Here is a 26430-nt window from a genome sequence, read left to right as displayed (position 1 = left end):
ATGTACGCCCTGGTGGGTAGGAGAGTAGGTTACTTTCTATGGTGATCAGAGGAGATAATGACAAGTTTGTATTCTCTGGTGCCTAATATATAATAAGATATTCTGTCTGATGGCTAATGGAGATAAGGGTACACTATACTTTCTGGTGTCCAGTGGGGATAAGGATAGGTTGTATCCCCTGGTGTCCAGTGAGGATAAGGATAGGTTGTATTCCCTGGTGTCCAGTGAGGATAAGGATAGGTTGTATTCCCTGGTGTCCAGTGAGGATAAGGATAGGTTGTATTCCCTGGTGTCCAGTGGGGATAAGGATAGGTTGTATTCCCTGGTGTCCAGTGGGGATAAGGATAGGTTGTATCCCCTGGTGTCCAGTGGGGATAAGGATAGCTTGTATCCCCTGGTGTCCAGTGAGGATAAGGATAGGTTGTATCCCCTGGTGTCCAGTGAGGATAAGGATAGGTTGTATTCCGTGGTGTCCAGTGAGGATAAGGATAGGTTGTATTCCGTGGTGTCCAGTGAGGATAAGGATAGGTTGTATTCCCTGGTGTCCAGTGGGGATAAGGATAGGTTGTATTCCCTGGTGTCCAGTGGGGATAAGGATAGGTTGTATCCCCTGGTGTCCAGTGAGGATAAGGATAGGTTGTATCCCCTGGTGTCCAGTGAGGATAAGGATAGGTTGTATTCCCTGGTGTCCAGTGAGGATAAGGATAGATTGTATTCCCTGATGTCCAGTGGGGATAAGGATAGGTTGTATTCCCTGGTGTCCAGTGAGGATAAGGATAGGTTGTATTCCCTGGTGTCCAGTGGGGATAAGGATAGGTTGTATTCCCTGATGTCCAGTGGGGATTAGCATAGGTTGTATTCCCTGGTGTCCAGTGAGGATAAGGATAGGTTGTATTCCCTGGTGTCCAGTGAGGATAAGGATAGGTTGTATTCCCTGATGTCCAGTGGGGATAAGGATAGGTTGTATTCCCTGGTGTCCAGTGGGGATAAGGATAGGCTGTATTCCCTGGTGTCCAGTGGGGATAAGGATAGGTTGTATTCCCTGGTGTCCAGTGGGGATAAGGATAGGTTGTATTCCCTGGTGTCCAGTGGGGATAAGGATAGGTTGTATTCCCTGGTGTCCAGTGGGGATAAGGATAGGCTGTATTCCCTGGTGTCCAGTGGGGATAAGGATAGGTTGTATTCCCTGGTGTCCAGTGGGGATAAGGATAGGTTGTATTCCCTGGTGTCCAGTGAGGATGAGGATAGGTTGTATTCCCTGATGTCCAGTGGGGATAAGGATAGGTTGTATTCCCTGATGTCCAGTGGGGATAAGGATAGGCTGTATTCCCTGGTGTCCAGTGGGGATAAGGATAGGTTGTATTCCCTGGTGTCCAGTGGGGATAAGGATAGATTGTATTCCCTGATGTCCAGTGGGGATAAGGATAGGTTGTATTCCCTGATGTCCAGTGGGGATAAGGATAGATTGTATTCCCTGATGTCCAGTGGGGATAAGGATAGGTTGTATTCCCTGATGTCCAGTGGGGATAAGGATAGGTTGTATTCCCTGGTGTCCAGTGAGGATAAGGATAGGTTGTATTCCCTGGTGTCCAGTGAGGATAAGGATAGGTTGTATTCCCTGGTGTCCAGTGAGGATAAGGATAGGTTGTATTCCCTGGTGTCCAGTGAGGATAAGGATAGGTTGTATTCCCTGGTGTCCAGTGAGGATAAGGATAGGTTGTATTCCCTGGTGTCCAGTGAGGATAAGGATAGGTTGTATCCCCTGGTGTCCAGTGAGGATAAGGATAGGTTGTATTCCCTGGTGTCCAGTGGGGATAAGGATAGGTTGTATTCCCTGATGTCCAGTGGGGATAAGGATAGGTTGTATTCCCTGATGTCCAGTGGGGATAAGGATAGGCTGTATTCCCTGGTGTCCAGTGGGGATAAGGATAGGTTGTATTCCCTGGTGTCCAGTGGGGATAAGGATAGGTTGTATTCCCTGGTGTCCAGTGAGGATAAGGATAGGTTGTATCCCCTGGTGTCCAGTGAGGATAAGGATAGGTTGTATCCCCTGGTGTCCAGTGAGGATAAGGATAGGTTGTATTCCCTGGTGTCCAGTGGGGATAAGGATAGGTTGTATTCCCTGGTGTCCAGTGAGGATAAGGATAGGTTGTATCCCCTGGTGTCCAGTGAGGATAAGGATAGGTTGTATTCCCTGGTGTCCAGTGAGGATAAGGATAGGTTGTATTCCGTGGTGTCCAGTGAGGATAAGGATAGGTTGTATTCCCTGGTGTCCAGTGAGGATAAGGATAGGTTGTATTCCCTGGTGTCCAGTGGGGATAAGGATAGGTTGTATTCCCTGATGTCCAGTGGGGATAAGGATAGGTTGTATTCCCTGATGTCCAGTGGGGATAAGGATAGGCTGTATTCCCTGATGTCCAGTGGGGATAAGGATAGGTTGTATTCCCTGATGTCCAGTGGGGATAAGGATAGGTTGTATTCCCTGATGTCCAGTGGGGATAAGGATAGGTTGTATTCCCTGGTGTCCAGTGGGGATAAGGATAGGCTGTATTCCCTGGTGTCCAGTGGGGATAAGGATAGGTTACCTCCTCTGGTGGACAGTGGAGTCAAGGATAAAGTATATCCTCTGGAGCCTAGTGACCACTAGGGAAATAATGTATTTTCTGCGGTGATCAGTGGGGATAAAGGATATATTCCTTGGTGCCTTCTGGTGGTCAGTGGAGACAGGAGTAGTTTATATTACACAGTATACATCTGTGAAGGCTAACCTCCGGCACTCCACCTGTGTTAAAACTACTAGTCCCATGATGCACACTTGCTTGGCTGTTCTCAGAACTCCATAGAAATGAAAGGAGCATGCTGGGAGTCGTAGTTTCACCACAGCTGGAGTGCCGGAGGTTAGCCATAGTGTATACATACTGTGAGCGCCGCTGCCTTCTCAAACAGCTGATCGGTGGGGGGTCCTCGGGGTCCAGACACTGATGACCTATCTGGAGGGTAGGTCATCAGTTCAAAAATCTCAGAAATCCCCTTTTAACCATAGCCATGATAAAGGGTGTCAGAGGTCACAGTGCATTTTCCTTTTAAATCCAGAAAAGCCACTAACCGTTTAGCTGATTCTAGATGTTGCGCTGATCGCACTTGACACGGTAAATTGAGCCCCGACTCTCCGGGTATTAGATCTGCCTCTGGGGCTGTAGGACTATAGTTAGTCAGCTGCTAAACGAACATCAGTATTTAGTATTAATCCTGCAAAAAACATTTAAACTTCAATAAAACCTTTAATACATCTTTGCCGATTCCATCTGACGAGACGTGGCTATGATTTCCTCGTTTTCCCAACGTCATAACAGTTAAGATTAATTGCAGCCATTTTCCGTGCTGCTGAGCGTAAATGTTTGCTAATGCATTCTGGCAATTGTATTTCACCGCGCAGAACTTTGCCTGTATAGACGGTCGCCCAAATGTATTTCATGCTGCGACGACTCATTATTGTTTTTCTTCATTGACTCAGTGACTTAAGTGGAAGGAAAGAGGCTTGAACGCCTTCGTAGCGGGTTCAGTGGATTTGCTGGTCAAAGGGTGCTACCAAGCGGCTAACATGCAAGGGTTAATAGTGTCCATTTACCTTTTACATGCGCACTAAGGCTGGGTTCACATCACGTTTTTCCCATCCATTTAACATGTACAAAAAAACATATAGGTTAAACGGATGCCTCAGACGGATGCCATACAGTGCCATCCGTTTACCATAGAGTTCCATATATTAAAAAAACATATATATATTTTTTCCAGGGCCACTATAAGTTCCCAAGAACGTGGTCTGCTGTGATTTAGTATCTTTTTTTTTTCTAACATATTTATCAAACGGAGGCATAAAACGTGATGTGAGCCCACCCTAACTTTTCATGTTGATATTTTGGGAATGAAGTAAGGAAAATGAGGAATACCAAATTTAAAGGGTTTGACCCATCGCAACAACTTATGATAGGCGCTAAGGGGGAATCCGACCACTGGACCCCCGCAGATCATGAGAATGAGGATCTTATCTTTCCCTATTCAAATAGAGAAGCATACTCTTCTCCATTTAACTCTATGGGACTACCAGAGCTAGCGGAGTACAAGCGCTGGGATGTCTCCAGCCTTTCCATAGAGTTGAATGGAGCGGCAGGGTTACCTCTGCCTCCCGGGGGGCGGACTGGGAACTTATAGTGACCCTGGAAAAAATACTGAAAGTGATTCCCGTTTTGTAGTCGGGTCCAAATTGATAGAAGGCAGGGCCAGCAATACCATATCGCGGCAAATTATACCTCCGCAACACAGCCAAATACCACAGTCCATCACAAAATACTGCCTCCAACTGCACAACATACATCCCCCAAAACTTCCACTGGCCGACCGTAAGGAGGGCCCAGGCAGCCCCCTGGGCATCGGCCCATCGGGAAATTTCCCTGTAAGGTCTATGCCAATCTGCCCCTGTCCACTTCATACAAATTTGGGAACACGGGCCTTGTGTTTTTCATACTAGTGTCATATATCACACATTGAATGGACATCGCAGATGATATCCACAGAAAACTGCGCTATTCAATACAGAAGCATCCAGTTAAAAAAATATATATACCACCACGGTTTGTATTTTTTTCACGTAGGAGCCTATGGGTGATGAATGCCAAGCAGTAGTATCTGTTAAAGGGGTTATCCTGGTAAATATAATGATGACCTATCCTCGGGTCCGAATTCCAGCACCCCCGCCAATCAGGGAGCCGCCGCACTCCTGGATCTCTGGTGCCGTACGTTGTATAGTGGCAGTGCTTGGTATTGCAGCTCAGCCCTATTCACTTCTATGGGGCTGAGCTGCAACTAGGCCATGTGACCAATGTATGGTGATGTCACATGGCCTAGGAGGAGGCCGCGGCACTCACAGAACGCCAGCTTCTTCTAGCAGCTGATCGGTGGCAGTCCCTGGTGTTGGACCGCCACCAATCTGATATTGATGCCCTTATCCTAAGTTTCCTCTGGTATATACTCCCATTGGGACACCGTGGATGTACACTGCAGAACGCTGCGTGAAAAAAAGCCTAAATCACATCTCCATTTTCTTTTACAGGAAACTTGTCTACTCTAAAAGCCTTGACTCTAAGACACTGTCCTCTTGAGTTTCCACCAGAAGATATTGTTCACAAAGGACTTGCATCCATATTATCTTTTCTACGCAATTTCCAAAAGGAGGATCCTGCAAGTCCTGAACCCGGTAAGATGAAATTGCCGTTATTTGCTTTATAGCATGTGTATTTTATATAATATACTGTGTTTTAGAATGGATCACCTGTAATGAACCTTTGATTACGATATTCCCAACTGAATTGGTGTCTTCCTCAGTAAGGTTCTCTTCTTTAAGGGCTCATTCACACAACTGTAAGCCCTGCGTGACCATATTGCGGACCGCAAACAGCGGCTCCGCAATATACGAGCATTGGCTGTGTGAATTCTGTATCACAGGTGCAGATCCAATGGGTCTGCAATACGGAGCGGTGCGGAGGCACTTCCGTGGGATTTTGGGACCTTGCCCCGCCCCGAAAAGATAGGACATTTTCCGTATCTTGCATACCCATTCAAGTCAATGGCTCCGCGCCGCAATACAGGATTCACACGGCCGGTGCCCGGGCACTAACTGCTTACGTTTGTGTGAATGAGGCCTAAAGGGAATCTGTCACCAGTGTTTTATGCTGCCAAGTTCTAACAGCTCCAGCACATGTCAATGATTCCCCATATTTATGAGCTAATGGCTCTTTCCGCCCAACTGCCTCTGATTAACAGGTTTTTCCCATTTGAATTAGGAGCAAGTGGTCAGGGAGAGCCGTGAGCGCGTGAATATGGGGACTCATTGGCATGTGCTGGAGCTGTTTAGCACACGCTTTTAGCAAAATGGTTGGGTCAATTAACCCTTTAGCGCATAATACCGTACATGTACGGCATTACGCAATTGTATGGATGTAAAAAACATGTGATTTGCAATTTTTTTGTGATCTTGTCCCCCCCCCAAAAAATTCTATAAAAGTAATAATTAAAGAGTTGTACATACCACAGAAATGGTACCAATAAAAACTACAGTACGCAAGAAACAAGCCCTCATAAAGCTCTGTAGATTGAAGTATAAAAAAGTTATGGCTGTCAGAAAATGGCGATGCAAAGAAAACAGATTTTTTTTTTTTCAAAAGTTTTTTTTTTTAAAAGTAATTAAACAAAATAAAAACAATAGAAGTTTGGTATTGCCCTAATCGTATTGAGCTGCAGAATAAAGATGCCATGTTATTTTTAGCGCACAGTGAAGGCCACGATGTCAAAACCCCCAAAACTTTGGCGGAATTGTATTTTCTTTATTTTTCAATTTTAGCCCACAAAATATTTTTTTCCCCCCGTTTTCCAATACAACACATGGTAAATTAAAAGAATGCATCTTGTCCTGCAAAAAATAAGCCCTTATATGGATGGCTACGTGAATGGAAAAATAAAAAAGTTATGGCTATTGAAAAATCAAAAATGAAAATAGGCCCGGTCTTTAAGGGGTTAAAGAAAGTGAGACAGGATTTTGCGAATGAGACCTGTCACTAGTATATGTTGTCCTTAGTTAGGATACCATGAAACTGGTGACCGAATAACACTTCCTCAATGACATGTAGAATAGCCTTTCTTTAGTCTATATTCAGGTTTCATGCACACTGCAAACCCACATACACAGACTCTTAAAGGGGTTGTCCCATGACGATGTAAAAAATGAAAATCAGACATCATATAATACATAATAATCTTTATTACAAAGCTAGATCCAGCCCTGTACCTCACATGGATCCAGAGATCTCCCCATACATTTTTCAAATTGCTCAGCTAGATTAATATCAAGCTGGCAGCTCAGGGGGCGTGTCCTTTCTGTCGCAAATCAGGGGATGGGTCTTTTCTGCTGCAACTATCTCCCTATCACAACTCAGATAAAGGATGGAACTGAGCATGTGTTTCTCAGTGAGATGGACAGAGAAATAAGAAAAACAACAAACAGCAGGTGGCGCTATACAGATAGATTTTATTGAATAACACACTGTCTATACTAAATTTAAAATTACATGCAATTGTAAAAGCACTAAATCCAGCTGCTGGTTTGAAAACTGCAAAATATTTTTTGGGTGGGACAACCCCTACAACGGCAGCAGGTGACGTCCATATTCCGGACATGGCATTTTCTATTCAAAGCAATGCTTCTAGTGGAGAATAAATCCATAATGAGGTATGCATTGACTGGGACCAGCTGACAATCTAATGTGTATGGGGGGGCCTCTGACTCTCCCAATCAACAGATGAAGGGGGGGGGGGATCGGGCAAAGTGATTTTTTTATTTTTTTTTGCCCCATCCAAAGAGGTAATTCGCCATAAGAAGTGTCTGGCAGTGGCTTTCTCATCTCTTTCCATTGAAAACATATACACATTCAGCCAAACCAAGCATGTATGTGTGTGGGGTAGTCGGGAGAGATAGTTGTCAGCCAAAAGCTCGAAAAACTATTGAAGGTGTGTAAGCAACTTTACTGTATACTACTGGAAATCCCTACAGGATAGACCCTTCTCAAAAGGCTAATTTAGTGAGGCCTGAATGGTTCTCATCATGGTTCAGGTCAAGGCTTGTGTGTCAGTGTGGCTATTTGGGATTTGTGAGAAAGCTACTCATCAGTTTAAAGTGAAACTCTGGGCAAATGTTTAGAATGAGTAAAATAGACACAGTAGGGTAATTTAACATACCGTGGCCATTCATTCTTTCACTCTAGTCCCTTCAATGCAATTTTTCACGGTGCCCCGTACTATACCATATGTCCTTACCACCTTAGACAATAACAACTACTGCTGCATGTTACTAAAATGACGCCCCCTTCTCTGACATCACTTCCTACTGTACAGCTATTGGCTGAAGCTGCATCTCACAGACTTCCTGCTCAGCCCGTCCTGCTGAGAGAGAGAGAGAGAGAGGGCTATCCTCGGGTGAATAGGGACAGCTGATGACCTATCCTCGAGTGAATAGGGACAGCTGATGACCTATCCTCGGGTGAATAGGGACAGCTGATGACCTATCCTCGGGTGAATAGGGACAGCTGATGACCTATCCTCGGGTGAATAGGGACAGCTGATGACCTATCCTCGGGTGAATAGGGACAGCTGATGACCTATCCTCGGGTGAATAGGGACAGCTGATGACCTATCCTCAGGTGAATAGGGACAGCTGATGACCTATCCTCAGGTGAATAGGGACAGCTGATGACCTATCCTCGGGTGAATAGGGACAGCTGATGACCTATCCTCGGGTGAATAGGGACAGCTGATGACCTATCCTCGGGTGAATAGGGACAGCTGATGACCTATCCTCGGGTGAATAGGGACAGCTGATGACCTATCCTCGGGTGAATAGGGACAGCTGATGACCTATCCTCGGGTGAATAGGGACAGCTGATGACCTATCCTCGGGTGAATAGGGACAGCTGATGACCTATCCTCGGGTGAATAGGGACAGCTGATGACCTATCCTCGGGTGAATAGGGACAGCTGATGACCTATCCTCGGGTGAATAGGGACAGCTGATGACCTATCCTCGGGTGAATAGGGACAGCTGATGACCTATCCTCGGGCGAATAGGGACAGCTAATGACCTATCCTCGGGCGAATAGGGACAGCTGATGACCTCTCCTCGGGCGAATAGGGACAGCTGATGACCTCTCCTCGGGCGAATAGGGACAGCTGATGACCTATCCTCGGGTGAATAGGGACAGCAGAGCTGCAATTAATTACACCTGCTCTCTGCTGCATGACGGGCAGGTAAATAGTGAGGAGAACATAGCACTTGTAGGAGTGCTACGTTATCTTCACACAGCTCATAGGCAGAGGTGCCATCCAGCCTTTTAAACATGCTTATGTAGCAAAACTAGGAAAATGGCTAAACCCTCCCCACATCTGCAACTAGCTCTTTGAGGACAAAAGCTCTTTATCAGAGCAAGGCAGATAGAAACAGCTTTTCTTGTTGCAAGGCCTTGGGGGGACCTCGGGGTGAGTACTATTTCTATTATGGAGACCAGTTAATATATGTGGTGACTATTGTAGGCTAGACAGTGCTCCTCTTGATTTCTGGGAAAATATGTGCAAATAATGATGTCTAACATCTGCTGGCATCAGATAAGCTTAGGAAAGTTTATTTGAATATCTTTCCCAGAACCCGGAGGGAAATTGCCGGCCCTACAATACTGCACACATGTACTCTGCATACTAGGTGCTGCCGGTAATGAGTGAGAATACCCCCAGACAACGCATATATATTGTTGAGAAACACGGAGTAGCATACTAGTGTACTGAGTACATGCGTAGGCATTCATAAAATTCCATAGGAACCGTCAGTTCTTGACCTCACTGTCCAGACTACTTGCAAGCACGGCTATAAGTCCACCATATCCCAGGCATTCAACGCATTTGCTATTGTCTTATACGCGCCGCGATTCTTTGTATTACTATCACTGAATAAAGACAAAACGTCGATGTTTCCCCTCCATAAGAATTGCCTCCAATTGAAAAACTCAATCTGAAAGAATTGAAGTCCAGCATGGATCTGACAGGTGACTGGTCAAGCAGTGAAGAACTGAAGCACTTTGAGATGCTGAAACATAAAATGGAGGAGAAGCAAATGGAAGAAATGCTTCAGAATGAGCCCCTCGCCTGCCATAGGAAACCTCAGAATGCGCGGGACCGAGGAAGAGAAATCGGGTGGAAATTTCTCACTGACTCAAGGTAAACTAGACAGACAGCCCTGAAGTCCTCTAGGGGCAGATCAATTAGTGCTGGAAAACTGGAAAAATAGCGTTTAAGCTACCGGTATATTTATTTCCTTTTTTTCATGTGAGTTTAAAGTGTTAAAATTTATGAAATCCACTACAGACAAGCATTTTTCTGCATGGTGTTTAAGGCATTGGGGATGTGAGTTTTTGCGAAACACAACATGCTGTAGAGAAGGCGTTTTTCACCATAGGAATCTCTAACGGAGTTGAAAAACACATTTTCTAAGTATACAGTTAAAATGCCATCCAAAAAACGCAAAATAGGTAAAATATGCAACAACAACAAAAAAAAAACCCAAACAGAAATTATGCGTGAAGAAAGCCATAAAGGAACACTAAACCCAGAAAAGAATGATTAATGTCAGATGAATATAGTTTCCCTCACTGTTTGGCCTCATGCACACGACAGTATTTTTTTACGGTCCGCAAAACGGGGTTCCGTTGTTCCGTGATTCGTGTCCGTTTTTTCTTGCATGTGTCTTCCTTGATTTTTGGAGGATCACCAGACCAGAAAAGTGAAAAAAATAATCTAAGTCAAGTTTGCCTTGAAAATGATAGGAAAAAAACGGACATGGATCACGGACGCGGATGACAATCTTGTGTGCCTCCGTGTTTTTTCACGGACCCATTGACTTGAATGGGTCCGCGAACCGTTGTCCCTCAAAAAAATAGGACAGGTCATATTTTTTTGACAGACAGGAAAAACGGATCACGGACGCGGATGACAAACGCTGCATTTTCCGAGTTTTCAATGGACCCATTGAAAGTCAATGGGTCCACAAAAAATCACGGAAAACGGAACAACGGACACGGATGCACACAACGGTCGTGTGCATGAGGCCTTTGTCAGTCTGCGGAATTTTCTGCATGACTGTCTTGTAGAGAACACAGGGGTTCATTTCTGGCTGAACTCTTCCTTCTTTGGATGGTAGTCGGTTGATTGCCAAAGCATAGGGGCTAGGACTTGACAATCTTTTTGTCCTACTACAAACTGGACACAGCAGGGAGTCTCCTGCTCCGACCATTTGTCTTATAGCCAGACGCAGGAGAGTGAGGAGGAGGGGGGGAGGCATGGCTGAGCTCCTGCGACACAGAGAGAAGATTTCTTTATGTACTTCTCAATTGTAATATAAGACTAAGGCCTCATGCACACGGCCGTTGTTTTATTCTGTGTCCATTGTTCAGTTTTTTGTGATTTTCTGCGGACCCATTGAGTTTCAATGGGTCCGTTGAAAACTCGGCTAATGCACCGTTTATCATCCGCGTCCGTGATCCATGGTTCCAGTACGTCAAAAAAATATAACCTGTCCTATTATTTTCGCGGAAAATGTTTCGCGGACCCATTCAAGTCAATGGGACCGCCAAAAAACACGGAGGCACACAAGATTGTCATCCGCGTCAGTTCTTTTCCTATCATTTGCATGGCAAACCTGTCTTAGATTTTTTTTAACTTTCCTTTATGTCTGGTGATCCTCCAAAAATAAAGGAAGACACACGGAAACGGATCACGGAACAATGGAACCCCATTTTGCGGAACGGAACACAACAACGGTCGTGTGCATGAGGCCTAAATATGAGGAAGACGAGATTAGGAAAGGAAGTGCTGGAATGTGTTATATTTTTGTGCACTGTTTCTTTAAGACACTTCCTTTCTCTCTTGTGAAGGAGATGGACACATGGGGCCAGATTTATCACGACTCTGACCGCTCACTCCACTTTCACATATGGCTAAAGTCAGATTTATGAACGGCCCTTTAAGACTGTAATAAATGTGGTTTGACGGTAGCAGTTTATCCGTCAGTAAGCAGCTTTACGAAAAAGTCGCACGTCTTTACGAAAAAGTCGCATGTTCTATTAAAAAGTCTCATAAGATAAGCATGGTCCTCACTGGGGTGAAATTGCGCATTTTTTTGCAACTTTTTAAATAGTCGCAATAGTAAATCTGTCTAGAGATTCATTTACATAAGAAAACACGCCCACTTTCAGAAAACTGGCGAGCATAGTGCAGAGCAGAAAAAAATCGCTAATTTTTGCGAAGTTTTAGCGATTGCGCAAAAATTGGCGACTTTTTTACTCCATTATTCTGACTTGAGCTAATGATAAATCTGGCCCACGGAGTGTACTAAGGCTACTTTCACACTTGTGTTTTGGCTGGATCCGGCAGGGTTCAGCAAAAACGCTTCCGTTACTGATAATACAACCGTCTGCATCCGTTGTATGAACGGATCCGGTTGTATTATCTTTAACATAGCCAAGACGTACCAAAGTCAATGGGGGACAGATCAGTTTTCTATTGTGTCATAGAAAACAGATCCGTCCCAATTGACTTGCATTGTGGGTCACGATGGATCCGTCCTGCTCCGCATCCCAGGACGAAAAGCAAACTGCAGCATGCTGCGGTTTGCTCTCCGGTATAAGAACGGAACAGAATGCATTTTGGAGCGCTCCGTTCTGTTCAGTTACGTTTTGTCCCCGTTGACAATGAATGGGGACAAAACTGAAGCGTTTTTTTTTCCCAGTATTGAGACCCTATGACGGATCTCAATACCGGAAAATATTAACGCTAGTACGAAAGTAGCCTTAGGTGTGGCTTGTTGGTGTCAACTAGAGTTGAGCGAAGTGAGCTTCGGATGCTTAATCCGAAGTCGTTTTGTTCAAAACTTCGTTATAATACTGTATGGAGATTCGTCTCCGTACGGTAGGCTCCGATGAGCCAAAATAAGTTATTCACAAAGTCGAGCGTTGAATTACTCTGATAGTTGATTTTTAAGGGGGAAAACCACTTTAAAACTTAAAAACAAACTCTGCTTCGGTTCCAAGGTACTAGTCAGAACTGAAGCTGAGTTTGGTTTTAATTTCTAAAGTGGTTTTCCACTTTAAGAATCAACTACCGAAGTTATTCCACAAATTCACGCGCGACTTCGTGAATAGCTAACTTTCGGCTCCTCGGAGCCCATACATTCTAATACTGTACAGAGACGGATCTCCGTACAGTATTATTCCGAAGTTTTCAACGAAGGAGACTTCGAATTAAGCATCCGCTCAACTCTAGTGTCTGGAATTCACGGCTGAATTCACAAGGGCAGATCTGATGTCGAAATGAGTGAGACTGAAAAGGAGTTCATCTGAACGGGGTTGTTGCTACAAGGACGTGATTTTCTGTGATTCTGCAGCACATTGACAGCATGTATAGTCACCTTTTTGGCCCTTGGGATTGGTTCAGTCAGAAAAAGTTGTGTACTCCTGCTTTAAACAATGGCGCACAACTCCGAACCCTGCCTACGTTTTATAACAGTTTCGACTGTCGGAAAAAGTAGCGAAGGGCCTTCATAAGTCCCAGTTAACCCTTCGTTTCACATCTCTTCAGATATTTCTGTAGATTGCGGCGGTGGCACTTGCCGTCACCCGTCCACCTCCATGTTGGGTGTATGTAGATGGGGGATTACCCCTTTAATTCCCATAAGCGATATTCATTCCCCGAACTGCATGGACCGTTACAGGGATGAGACACAGAGAACACTTCCCTCCTGTTCTTCAGCGCTGTGAATGGTGACATTGCTGGGCTTATTATAGGGAAATATGAGACGGAAGACTGCAATTACAGCTTCAGTTAAGTGACTTATTATGTATTTTATTAGTGCATTTAATTTTTCTATACAGCCCGGGCTGCGGAGCGCAGATTGTACATTTTAGTAGCTGTCGGCATTACTGGGAATGTAGTAATTAATTCTTCAAGGGGCACATCTTTAAGACGACACCATTGCTGGGTTTCACAGTGGAAATCACTGACTTGTGTTCTTTTTTTGGAAATTAGACATGCCATGCCTGTAGAAAGAAGAAGGTCGGAAGCTGACAGGCGGGCAGACGAGAAGGAAAGGCTAGCCGTGGTTATTCAGAAGCAAAGGTGAGTGATGACTCATGGATGTGTCTCTGGAAGCAGAAGAACTATCAGGCTCATAGGGGGAGATTTAGACACGAATGATGGCAAAAATCTACCGCAGCTCCGAGTTGCCGTAGATTTAATTCTGGGGCATGGAATGCAGAACGCCTAATATATGACCAAGTGTCCATTCACACGTCCATGGTGTATTGCGGATCCGCAATACACCCGGCCGGCACCGCCATAGAACTGCCTATTCTTGTCTGCAATTGCATTTATTCCGTCCCCGTAGAGAATGAATGGGTCCACCCATTCTGCAATTTGCGGAACGGATGTGGACCCATTATTATGGACGTGTGAATGGAGCCTAAGGGCTCATGCAAACGACCATATGTATTTTGCGGTCCACAAAACACGGATCCACATTTAAAAAAATGGATAACTCTGTGTGCATTCCCTATTTTGCGAAACGGAACGGCTGGCTCATAGAACAGTCCTATCCTTGTCCGTAATGCGGACAATAGGACATGTTTTATTTTTTTGCGGAACGGACATACGGAATGCACACAGAGTAACCTCCGTTTTTTTTGAGGACCCATTGAAATGAATGGTTCAGCATGCGGTCCACAACAAAAATGGAACGGACACGGAAGGAAAGAAAATACAGTACGTTTGTGTGCATCAGCCCTATGGGCGCAGGCAGCACAGAAGATTTTGAAGACCGGCGTATAGTGTATAGCGGTGCTCGTAGCGGGACATCGGGGCACTTAGGTTGCAAAAATATAAGTACATGCACTCGATTTCAACTACAAAGACATTAAAGAGGAGCTGTCCCCTCTCCTGACAGGTCTGTTTAGTAACGACTGGTTTTCCCTATGTAACAACAATTCTGGAGCATCTATTCTTCGGACCCTATGTTGTGTCAGTCCTCTATTATTACTACTAGAACTTTATCAATAGATTTCCAGCAGTCGGCAGTAAAGGTACTGCTGGGTGTTACCAGTATTAGGTGTGTCTGCCTCTGGGGAATGCAAGTAGTTACTACAACCGACATGTCAGGAGAGGGGTCTTCGGTACTGGCCAGACAACCGCCTGAGAGTACACTGCGATACCCTTTTAAATTACAGTTTCAACTTGTCATAGAAAAGTATATAAAATGTATCAGTGACAGTAACAAATGAGTGAAAAATCACATTCCTTTTAATAGGACCTATAAAATGTGCCTGGATGAGGCGAGTTAGTCAGACTAATGACACTTTCTTTTGTCCTGCAGCTTTTTTTTTTCTTTTGTAGCTTTTTAGGTCAATGATCCTAGGTTAGAATTTAACACCTTCCAATAAATGCTGTTTTTCTTGCCAGGAATCAAGAGATTCTGAAAGACTGGCAAAAACAGACCAAGCTCATACAAGATCAGAAAGCAAAAGGCAAGAAAAGGACAGAGAATCCCCACCAGGCAGGTATCGTTAGCTATATGTGACCAATGTAAAAGAAGAGACTTGGCCAGCAGAGGGCACTGTGGTATCGTGGGCCTGATCGTAGAGGTCGGAGATCACTGCCTTCACATTTCAAAGATCCTTTACTTTCCTATGTAGAAAAGACACCGTTTATGAAGAAGACATAAGTGAGTCGTGTCATACAATGAAAGACCCTATTTCATTGGAATGGTAGTGATTATATTTTTATTTTTTATTTTTTTGCAAAATGCAGTGATCTAGGCTTTATAAAGGTAAAATCAGATAAACTTTACATTTGAGATGGCAGTTTTGTAATCCCCCCCATATGGCAAGCCCATCATTAAGGCTATTGCCAGTATGGACTCTACATATTCTCAGTGCGGAGAGCATAGTTATTGTGCATTTAGCAATATTTAATAAGGAAAAGTAGCAACCTCTCCAGTAGGGCTCATGCACACAGCCGTAAGAGTTTTGCGGTCCACAAATCGCGGATCCCGGCCGAGTGCATGCCAGCATTTCTTTTCTAACTTCTGTAGAAATATCTTATCCTTGTCCGCAAAATGGACAAGAATAGGACATGTTCTATCTTATTTGCAATTAATACATCCGCGTATGATCCGCAAAAAATGGGCAAGCCAAACATATGGTCGTGTGCATGGGGCCTTCATTAGTGAGCTGTATGAGGCTACCCAATGCCAAGCAGCAGCTGTACCCGCCAATATAATAATTTACTGCATTCAAATAAGCTCTCAGCGGCGGACTGGGAACTTAAAGTGGCCCTGGGAAAAATACTAAAAGTGGCCCTATTTTGTATTTTGGTCCAAATTGATGGAAAGCAGGGCCAGCAATACCATATTGACCAAAGACAAATAGGCTCCTTGGCCTTGATTTATCATGCCTTCGCTCCAGAATTCTGGCTTCAAAAAGTCACAAAATGGGACTTTTACGACTTTTTTGGACTTAATGTACACAAACATTTTGTGCCTTTTTGCATTTTTAAACACTCTCACCAGTTTTGAAATATGAGGTCACAGAACAGCCGACGGCAGGAGGAAGATTGCTGGTGGTGAGGAGTGGCGGCACCCGGAGCAGGAGAGGTAAGTTTTTATTTTTATTTTTTTTATTTTTTGAGGCACACGGGGGCTGATGATAAGAGACATGGGGCTGATCTGAGGTCTGAATGGGGGGTATTTTTTTATTTTAGGGCTCTTATCTGAGGTCTGATTGGGGGTCATTTACATTGGAGTCTGATTGGGTACAGACCCCCACCGATCAGATACCGATGACCTATCGTCAGAAAAACAAGTCTTGGAAAACCACTTTAAAGGGAATCGGTCACCATTAAAATGCAGGCAGCAAGTTATGGAGCAGGAGGAGCTGAGCAGATTGATGTATAGTTTTAACAAGGAAAGATTGAGTATAACTTGTATGTTATTCTTATAAACCTCTGCTCATTCTGTGCTTTGGAGTCATGTGGGCGGTCCTACTTACCGACTGACAGCTTAGTCACTGAGTAAGACCGCCCACATGACTCCTAAGCACAGATTGAGCAGAGGTTTAAATGATTTAATTGCACGTTTTACTGAATCTTTTCCCATAAAACTATACATCAATCTGCTCCGCTCCTCCTGCTCCATAACCTGCTGCCTGCACTGCCTTTTCATGGCGACAGGTCCCCTTTAATTCCAGTGCTCTCTCTATTTTCTAATGGTATTAGGGCTTTTTTTTACCATATCCCGAACTGTTTCATTTTCTTTCAACTTCTGCTTTTATTTTATCCCTCATACCAGTTCTACAAAAATGACATATTGTGTTTTTGGCACATGTTACACCAGTCATCAGAATAATCTACACTATGTCGTAATGGTAATAATTCAGTATTTATACTGAAATAGATATAAAAGGGCGAGCGGCTGCAGAAGGCCTTGAAGGGGGTGTCAATGCTGTAAATCTACATTTATGACCGCGCTCAGTGCTGGGTACATCGCTGAAGGCCATGACTCACAGCTTGATTTATACAAGTTATCATCTGGACTTTTTACAAGGACAAGACCATATTTCAGCACTGAGTCAAGTCCCATTATGTAGTCCTAACATGATAGAAACATGGTGGCATGTGCTCATAGGACACGCTGCATTGATTTCTAAACTTCAGGAGCAGCCTAGAACTGTGATGGCTAACCTCCGGCACTCCAGCTGTGGTAAAACTAAGTCTACAACTCCCAAAATGCACACTTGCTTGGCTGTCCTCAGAACGCCAAAGAAATGAATGGAGCATGCTGGGAGTCGTAGTTTCACCACAGCTGGAGTGCCGGAGGTTAGCAATCCCTGCACTAGAAGTTCTTCTAGGAACCCCCAAAAATCCACTAAAAATGTAGTAAAATACCACTTAAGGTTGTGTTCACACACCGGAAATCGCGGTGGGTGGCTGCAGACAGATTAGCTTAAAGGGACTCTGTCATCAGATTTGTGCCCTATAAGCTAAACATATGGCCATGTCGGTGCTAATCACATGAATCCTAAACTGCCCTTATTAAACCTGCTTGTGGCTCTATTAGCCCAAAAAACTGTTTTTTGTAAGCTGTCACTCACCTACCTAAGGTGCCCAAGGGGTTTTGCGTTAATCCAGGATGCCCGCCTGTACCCCTCGCCGTCTGGTGCCCAGCGCCACCTTCTTCACCTCAGCGCCGCCTCCTCAATCCACCCGTCCCTCTGCCAGATCCTGCGCCTGCGCTTGCGCACTAGGCTCAGCCTGATGCGCTGCGGACTCCTGGCAGCGGCTTCGTTGATTTCCGTTTAATTTATTTAGTTCAGCTAAAAGTATGTCAGGCAGAGAAGTGCCAGGCCATGCACAGGGGAGTGGCAGAGGCCTAAATGTTTCTGGCGCAAGCAGAGGTTGCAGCAGGAGTCGTAGCGAGAGGCCTGAGCTTCCAGTGTCATCTAGCGGTTGTGTCTTGACCAGCAACCCAGCGGTTCTTGATTGGTTAGCTCGGTCATCCACTTCATCCCAAGTGACATCAGACACCCCCAGCCAAGAGTCGGTGGGTTCGTCAGACACAACCCTTAGTTGGCATGGCCCGGGATCAGGCCCTGTGCCCTCACCTGTCTTCAACCTGCCTCTGTCCTTTTCTGTTCCCTCACCGCGAGAAGTATTATATGCTGTAGGCTCAGCTCCACTTTTCAGCGAGGAAGAGCTACTGCCCAGCCAAGATCTGAAGGAGACATCCGCCACTTCCTCCGCTAGGCGGGCAAGTAGTGATGAGAAGAGTGGCGTGGGAGCTGGTGTTGCGAGCGGTCAGGCTCCTGACCCAGAGACTGTTGAGGAGGACATCAGTGACGTGCAGACTGTACTCGATGATGATGAAGCCGATCGCACTTGGGAGCAGGGTGCAGAAGGGGCTTCATCGTCATCAGGAGAAGAGGGTGGCAGCTTGCCTGGGAGGCAGCAGCGGAGCCAGCAAGTTGGTAGCATGGTGGGAGTCAGCAGGGTGGCAGCAGTGGGAGGTCGGGAGCCAAACGGGCATGGTGTAGACCACCTGCTTTGCAGCAGCCTACCTGCCCGGAAAGGAGTAGTCCATGGGTTCACGGAAGCAGTGTCGGTAGCAGTCAGCCAGTGAATAGTGTTGAGGGGAAAATCACCTACTCGGCGGTGTGTCAGTTTTTTGTGAAGCCGTCGGAGGTCAACATGGCCATATGTACAACATGTGGGCAGAAGGTGAAGCGCGGCCAGGGTGCCAATGTTGGCACCACGCCCCTGCGTAAATATATGCAGCGTCACCATATAGTGGCCTGGGAGAACAGTGTCTCCTATGTGGTGATCCAGCCTGCCGCGGCAACCGCTGCATCACCCAGTGGCACGCCGCACCCGATTTCAGGCAGTTAAGCCTCCACCACCTCAGCCGAAGGGAGCTGTCTGTCATTGCCATCGTCTGCTGGTCCTGATGCTCCTCCTACTCCTTATCAGTCATTCTGTCAGCAATCGATCACCGAAGCGATTGCCAAGAGACAATAGTATGCGTGCACGCATCCAACGGCGCAGAAGCTGAATCTGCTCCTGTCCAAGTTGCTGGTGCTGCAGTTCCTCCCTTTCCAAGTGGTGGACTCTGCACCTTTCAGAGAACTGATGGCTTGTGCCGAGCCGAGGTGGAGAGTCCCAAGCCGTCATTTCTTTGTGAAAAAGGCAGCACCAGCCGCGATCCGTCCGCACCACAAAAAATAGAACATGTTCTGTGCCTCCGTTCCGCACCACACCTTCTGGATTGCAGACCCTTTCAAGTAAATAGGTCTGTATCCGTGATGCGGTGAGCACACAGCCGATGCCCGCATATTGCGGACCGCAATACGGGCACTGCCTGGGAACGGCCATGTGCATGAGCCCTAATAGTTTACGTCCTAGATGCACAATTTATTACAACTTTTCTAGACTCTTATGTCATTTATGTTTAATACAGATATCACTGCTCTTCTCACTGACTACCTTTGTCATTTCCCATGCCTAGGTGCCAGTCACTGCGCCTCCATTTGCCACAGATCTGGATACCTCCCAACACAAGAATAGCCGGGAGAAGCAAAAGAGTCTTGCAGTTGAAAAACAGGAAATTATGCCAAGGGTCGCGTCTGCGAGCTCATTGAAAGAAAGGTTTGTTTCATCAACAGGGACCATATTCAGGAGGTTAAAATGTAAACCACCTCGTCAGATGCCCTGTGGTACACCCAAAGGCATGCCTCGCCTGGCCCACAGTCAGCGCGCCAAACAGCAGATGGAAAGTTTCTGGCTGCTAAACGACTGCTCAATTATATTGCTACAGAAAAGTGACATAGATAGTAACATTATTTAGATTGTAGGTTGTACCGGGTAAGGCCTCCTGCACACGACAGTATTTTTTAACGTCCCGCAAAACGTGGTTCCGTTGTACCGTGATCCGTGCCTGTTTTTTCGTCCGTGGGTCTTCTGTGATTTTTGTAGGATCCACGGACATGAAAAATGAAAAAAAAATCTAAGTCAAGTTTGCCATTGAAATGATAGGAAAAAACGGACACGGATCACGGACACGGATCACGGACGACAATCTTGTGTGCATCCGTGTTTTTTCACGGACCCATTGACTTGAATGGGTCCGTGAACCTTTGGCCGTGAAAAAAATAGGACAGGTCATATTTTTTTCACGGCCAGGAAAAACGGATCACGGATGCGGCTGCCAAACGGTGCATTTTCAGATTTTTCCACGGACCTATTGAAAGTCAATGGGTCCGTGAAAAAAAACGGAGAACGGCACAACGGCCACGGATGCACACAACGGTCGTGTGCACGAGGCCTAAATTGGAAGAAAAGAGGTTTGCCAGGTGCTTTACAGCCTTAGGCCTCATGCACACGACCGTTGTGTGCATCCATGTCCGTTGTTCCGTTTTCAGTTATTTTCTGCGGACCCATTGACTTTCAATGGGTCAGTTGAAAACTCGGAAAATGCACCGTTTGCCATCCGCGTCCGTGATCCGTGTTTCCTATCCGTCAAAAAAATAGGAGGCACACAAGATTGTGATCCGTGTCCGTTTTTTTCCTATCATTTTCAAGGCAAACTTGACTTAGATTTTTTTTTCACTTTTCTGGTCTGGTGATCCTCCAAAAATCAAGGAAGACACACGGAAGAAAAAACGGGCACGGATCACGGAACAACGTAACCCCGTTTTGCGGACCGTGAAAAAATACTGTCGTGTGCATGAGGCCTTAGGGTGGGTTCTCATTTAGGTTCTCAGTTTTGCATTTAGCGCATTCCTGGCGCGGGGCTTAAGTGCACCTGAACTTAGTGTGGCTATAAAAGTCAACCCAAAGGCTCCCAGTATCTCTGGAGGAACCAGATGTTTTTTTTTTTTGTAAACTAATCATGTGACTTCCTCCCGCTCCTGGATCAGTTATCAGCTGTTATGGCCAGGGGAAGGTCCATACATTTTCTCTGTATCGGGAGGATGGCCCACCATGTCTCACATGGATAGGCCAGGACCACGAGAGAGGGACGATCATACTTAGTGGCTCACTGATCTGGTTCCCTGAGGAGCATGCCAAGCTGGGGCTCCTCCTCTATAGTGTCCGTAGGTCATAACTGTATATAGGGACAGGCTTTTTGCATTACAAAGACAGGAGCCCGCTGAGTAACCAGTAAATCAATGTAGATCTGGCTTCATTGACCAAAAAAAAAAAAACGCAGTCAGAAATGTCGGATTGCTGCAAAAATTGGGATGCAGTTATGTCTCAGGCAGATATTTAAAGATTACAGGTGAAGTCTGATTAGACACTGGGTCTTGCCACAAGGGAGCGTAAAAGTGCTTTGTCTGCTGTCCTATGTAAAGACTCTCAGAGGCTACTTTTGGTTAGTGTACCTTTTAGATATACCTCTACAATGCACTTAAAGAAATGGGCCCCATTGACAGACTTGCGAGGGGGTGCATCACTGTACTGAGAGAAGCAGGATGGTCGTTGCGATGAACTAACCACCATGTAGGCCGTGTTGACCTAGCTGTTAGGCAGTATTGGGGCAGAGGATACGTGAGTGCACACACACACTGTGTACAGGCTCCAAAACTACGCTTTTCCAAGATGATGTACTACCAACAAACAATGGGGGTCATTTACGATCAGAAAAACACCTATATTAGGCGTATTTCTGACCTAGATTGTGGCGCGAACGTTATTTGCACCGCAGTCTGGGACTTTTCCCCGCTCAAGCCAGGTCTAAAAAAGTGAGTGGGGAAGGGGTCATTCTCTATGCCTGTTTTAGGCGTAGAAAATGGTTGAAATGTAAGCCAGCAAGAAACCGGTCAGTGGTCAGGTACATAATGATCGGATGTCCTCAGCATTAATTAAGGCTAGGAGCATCAGGTACTTATGTTCCTGGCTGGCAGCCACAGGTCCACCTCTTGAATTCAACTGTATCTCTGTCTTTAGGACAGTGTTACAGTTGAATACTGCAGTGGGGGCAGCAGTGTTTTGTGCTGCACTGTGATATTTAGTTCTGCTGGGGCGGTATTTTGTGTTGCATTACTGTATTGCTGGCCCTGCCTCCTTCTGACTACCCACCTTCTTTCAATTTGGACCCACCTACAACATTTGACCACTTTAAAAAAACAAAAACATTTTTATTTTTTCTCCCAGAGGCACTTTCCAAGTTCCCAATCTGTCCCTGCTGAGAGAGGAGGACGGGACTCTTTTTTTTTTTTTTAGGGTTATCGGGCTTATGGGCACTGTGTTGATGAAGACACACCTAGCTTGATTGCACATGTGCCCAATGTGACGTGCATGCACAGTGAAGAGAGGAGTACCACCCTCGGCATATGCACCCGAGAGTCACCGTAGAGGAGTCTTGGACTCTTCTCTCAGTAAGTTTGAATTTCACTGTGACAGTTTCCCTTTAATTAGGCAAATAGCAAATTTGGATTTTTTTATATGGTAGAAATATTTTGTTTGGATAGCTTGACAAAAAAACGTAGGCTGTACTGTTGTAGTTTTATGTGACTTTTTTCTGTAGACTACTTCTCTGGACAGCAAATCCTGAAGTTGAAGCAAGTTCACACTCGCAGACGTTCCCGCCAGTCTGTAAATAGGGCCTTTATTGATGGATTTCTGACAGACTGTTCCTTTGGCACATATCCCTAAAACTAACTAGGCCAGTGTCCTCTATTATAAGACAAGAGGCTCATTGTGCCATAAATTAGTCATCTTTTTTTTATGTGTAGAGCCTCTAGAGACCTGAGACTGGAACACCGCATCAAACAGCATATCCAGACCATGCAGGAGAGGAAGAAAAAGCCCAAGCGTTCAGTGCAGGAAGAAATGGAGGCAGCGAGGAAGGAATTAGAAGTGGTGAGTCGTACTGGGGAATCATCTATTTAATACTTCACTGGGACAACCGGTGACATATCACATACATGTATGAAGAGACATGTCTGCGTGTGTGACATTATCATGTCCGCATGTGCTTGTCTCAGAACTAAGGACCATAAATATGTTTGCTTCTTTCATATTCACCTTTCCGGAAGGGATATACAGCAAATTTAGGCCTCATGCACACGACCGTTGTTCTGGTCCGCATCCGAGGCGCAGTTTTTGCGGCTTGGATGCGGACCCATTCACTTCAATGGGGTCGCAAAAGAGGCGGACAGCACTCCGTGTGCTGTCCGCATCCGTTGCGCCGTTCCGTGGTCCGCAAAAAAAATATAACCTGTTCTATTCTTGTCCGTTTTGCGGACAAGAATAGGCAGTTATATCAATGGCTGTCCGTGCCGTTCCACAAATTGCGGAATGCACACGGACCGCAAAAAAACTCAGAACGGTCGTGTGCATGTTGCCTTCGGAACATGGTCACAGGGCGTTATCCTCCATTACCATTAAAGGGGTTTTTCAGTATCTTCAGAGTAGACCACCAATATCTGATCGGCAGGGATCCAAAACCCCGTATCCCCACTGATTAGCCGTTCTGCAGGGACTACATAGGTCCGTCTGTTTCTGTAGTGGATGGAGCTGGTTACCGGAGCGCTGCTCGCATGGAAGTGATTTCGGAGCAGCGCTGATAGACAGAGCTGTGTAGTTCTGGTGCTGGGGCTATTCTGAAGCAGCTGATCGGTTGGAGTGCAGGGTGTCGGGCACCTGCTGATCAGGTATTGATGGTCTATCCTGAGGATTGGCCATTAATAGTAAAAACCTTTTAACATCGTATAAGACTGTTATCCTACAGCATGCACCTTTTATCTTATCGCAATGGGCAGAAGTGTGGAACCACTGTGCCAACTAACTGGTTTGGCAGTATCCTAGCAGTCCACTGGTTTTCACTGTTGAACTACTATACAGGGATCTGGTCTTTGCTGCAGGGGAGCCACCAGGCCGCTATCTCCTGTAGTTGGCAGCCGACCCACGGGGGTCAGAGGCACCGAAGAGTCAGGCAATATTTGTAGTCAGGTAACAGGAAGAGGTCAGGGCAGGCAAAATAAGTGTGTAACTGAGAGACTAGTCCGAGGTCAGAGCAGGCGGCAGTGGGTCAATACAGACATCCTACTAAGTTCAAGATAGGCAGCGCGGGGTTAGAGTCGGTAATAAAGGCAGAGGTTCGGTACATGGGCAGATGGTCAGAATAGAGCACCTTTACTGGTAACTAGCAGATTAGGAAACCTATCTATCTGGGAAAAGGTGCCTTGAGGACCCACAGTGGTGGTTGTGCTAGCACACTATAGGAAAAAGCACAAATGGGGCTGAGCTGCTATACAATGTACGGCTCTGTGCTTGGTGAGCTGAGAGAAGCCCGTGGCGCTTACAGGAGCGCTGGTACCTTCTCAAACAGCTGATCGGACCCCCACCGATCAGATACTGATGACCTATCCTGAGGATAGGTCATCAAGATCCTGGAAAACTCCTTTAACTTTGTCTACATGATAAATGCCATTTGCTGAAGTTAGACAGCCCCTTGAAAGGATCTGCTGCTAATGTCTTGGTGGTAGATACCACAGGACAACTTCGGTGGTCTTGTGGCATCCATGCCACGTCAGAGCTGTTTTGGAGACATGACGGGGCTGTACACAATTTTAAGCAGATGGCTTTAATGTCATGGCTGATCAGTGTATATGCTATACCTTAGTTCTTTTTGTGTTATTTTTTATTTATTTTTTCTAAATGGGACTAGATTTAATGCCATTTATGGATCTCGTGGATGGATGGACCAAACTTTTTCCTAATTATCTGCATTACAGTACCATTCAGTGAAGCCCTAAGGCATGAATGGCCAACCCGTTGGCTCTCCAGATGCTGTAAAACTACAATTCCCACCATGCCCTGCTGTAGGCTGATAGCTGTAGGCTGTCTGGGCATGCTGGCAGTTGTAGTTTTGCAACAGCTGGAGAGCTTTAGGTTGGCCATCCCTGCCCTAAGGCCTCTTTACACTGAAAATCACTTGCTCGTCAGTGGAGAGGAGCGATTGTTAATGCCATCACTGGTCTCCATACAGACTCGTCGTTTTTCAGCTGTAGAGGCTGTTCAGACACCAGGGTCTGCTGCCGGCAAATAATGATTTAGGTGAGCGCACCAACAATTCTATTACCTCATGTATGAGTTTTTCGCTCATTCATCGGGTAGTCGTTGGCTTGTTTACACCGGCAGATTATCAGTAACGAGCGTTCGTTAGCTATAATCTGCCTGAACCTCGGGTATTGTAAAGGGGCCTTCAGACTGTGAGACATATTCCATATCCCAGCCCTGCCCTCTTCATGGTTGTCCTGTTCTCAGCCCCTATTTCAATAGTTGTCCATGACCTCAACTAGTATCTTAGGAGATCACTGGTCACAGAGATAGGAGGTGAGATCTTCCCAGAGGAGGACACTGGAATTAGAAATATTATATCTGTATATAGGTCCGATGTTGTTATAACCGTTACTCATGTCTGTATTTGAAGGCCTCGTTGCTTCAAGCACAACTACTCCAAAGAAAACAAGAACACGATGCAGCGCGGGAATATCGATTTACTGCTTTCACAGGGGACATTTCCCCGAGTGCTACACCGAGAGGACATCACAACATCTTTGCAACAACACTGTGATTAACTTTCTGCGCTTGTTTTTAAAACTCCGTTCAGATTGCACTTTTCTACAATTCAATCTGCACAATATCCGGTAGACGAGTCACCTGTACTCCCCTTCTTGTGTGGACTGGATCTTGAAATACAAGAGTTTTGTATTTGTCTTTTAAGAAGTATATTTTTTAGGGTATGAAATTCTAACCCTATATTTTATTTGGTTCCTGTCTGTTCTCCTGAAATCTTTTCCTCCGTTATTCATCCTGTAAATAATAACTGGATGTTACCGTCCCTCTTGTCAATACAGTGTACCACTGTCAGCACTGATTGGACATTTTCAGAATGTGAAGGGACATGTCCTGTCAACAAGGGGAACACCCATAGTCATATTCCCAGGAGGAAAAAATAATAATAAAATGGGCAGTGTTGTCACACCAGGAATTGTCATTGTATGAGCAATTCAATTATTTATTGAAAAAAATATCATAAAAGGGTCACTAAGTTTTCAGAAAACGTTTGATATGTCATAGAAACCTAGAACGAGGAGAAAGAAGCCCTCGAACAGCACCTTCTCTCCTCACTACAGGAGACTCAATAGAAAGTGTATGGGCCTGACTCGTTTCTGTCTCCTGCAGTGAGGAGAGAGTGCACCATGTGAGCTCTATCCTCCTTCTAGTGATCAGTGG

At 45.5% G+C, this 26430-nt stretch overlaps 1 protein-coding gene across 1 annotated transcript in view; it reads left to right on the top strand.

Annotated features, from left to right (window-relative positions):
* Positions 1–26175, top strand: part of LRRC27 (leucine rich repeat containing 27) — a 43218-nt gene extending 17043 nt beyond the window's left edge. The window contains exons 5-11 of the mRNA XM_044299841.1: positions 5111–5254; positions 9582–9813; positions 13675–13764; positions 15100–15193; positions 19694–19833; positions 22923–23049; positions 25625–26175. Of these exons, the coding sequence (XP_044155776.1) occupies positions 5111–5254; positions 9582–9813; positions 13675–13764; positions 15100–15193; positions 19694–19833; positions 22923–23049; positions 25625–25768 (971 nt within the window). The 3' untranslated portion in view covers positions 25769–26175. The remainder of the gene's footprint in view (positions 1–5110; positions 5255–9581; positions 9814–13674; positions 13765–15099; positions 15194–19693; positions 19834–22922; positions 23050–25624) is intronic.
* Positions 26176–26430: the final 255 nt, after the last annotated feature.

This window comes from Bufo gargarizans, chromosome 6 (assembly GCF_014858855.1).
Source record: "Bufo gargarizans isolate SCDJY-AF-19 chromosome 6, ASM1485885v1, whole genome shotgun sequence".
Classification (NCBI taxonomy): domain Eukaryota; kingdom Metazoa; phylum Chordata; class Amphibia; order Anura; family Bufonidae; genus Bufo; species Bufo gargarizans.
Note: the sequence above shows the minus strand (reverse complement) of the source record. Positions and strands in the feature narration are given on the sequence as shown.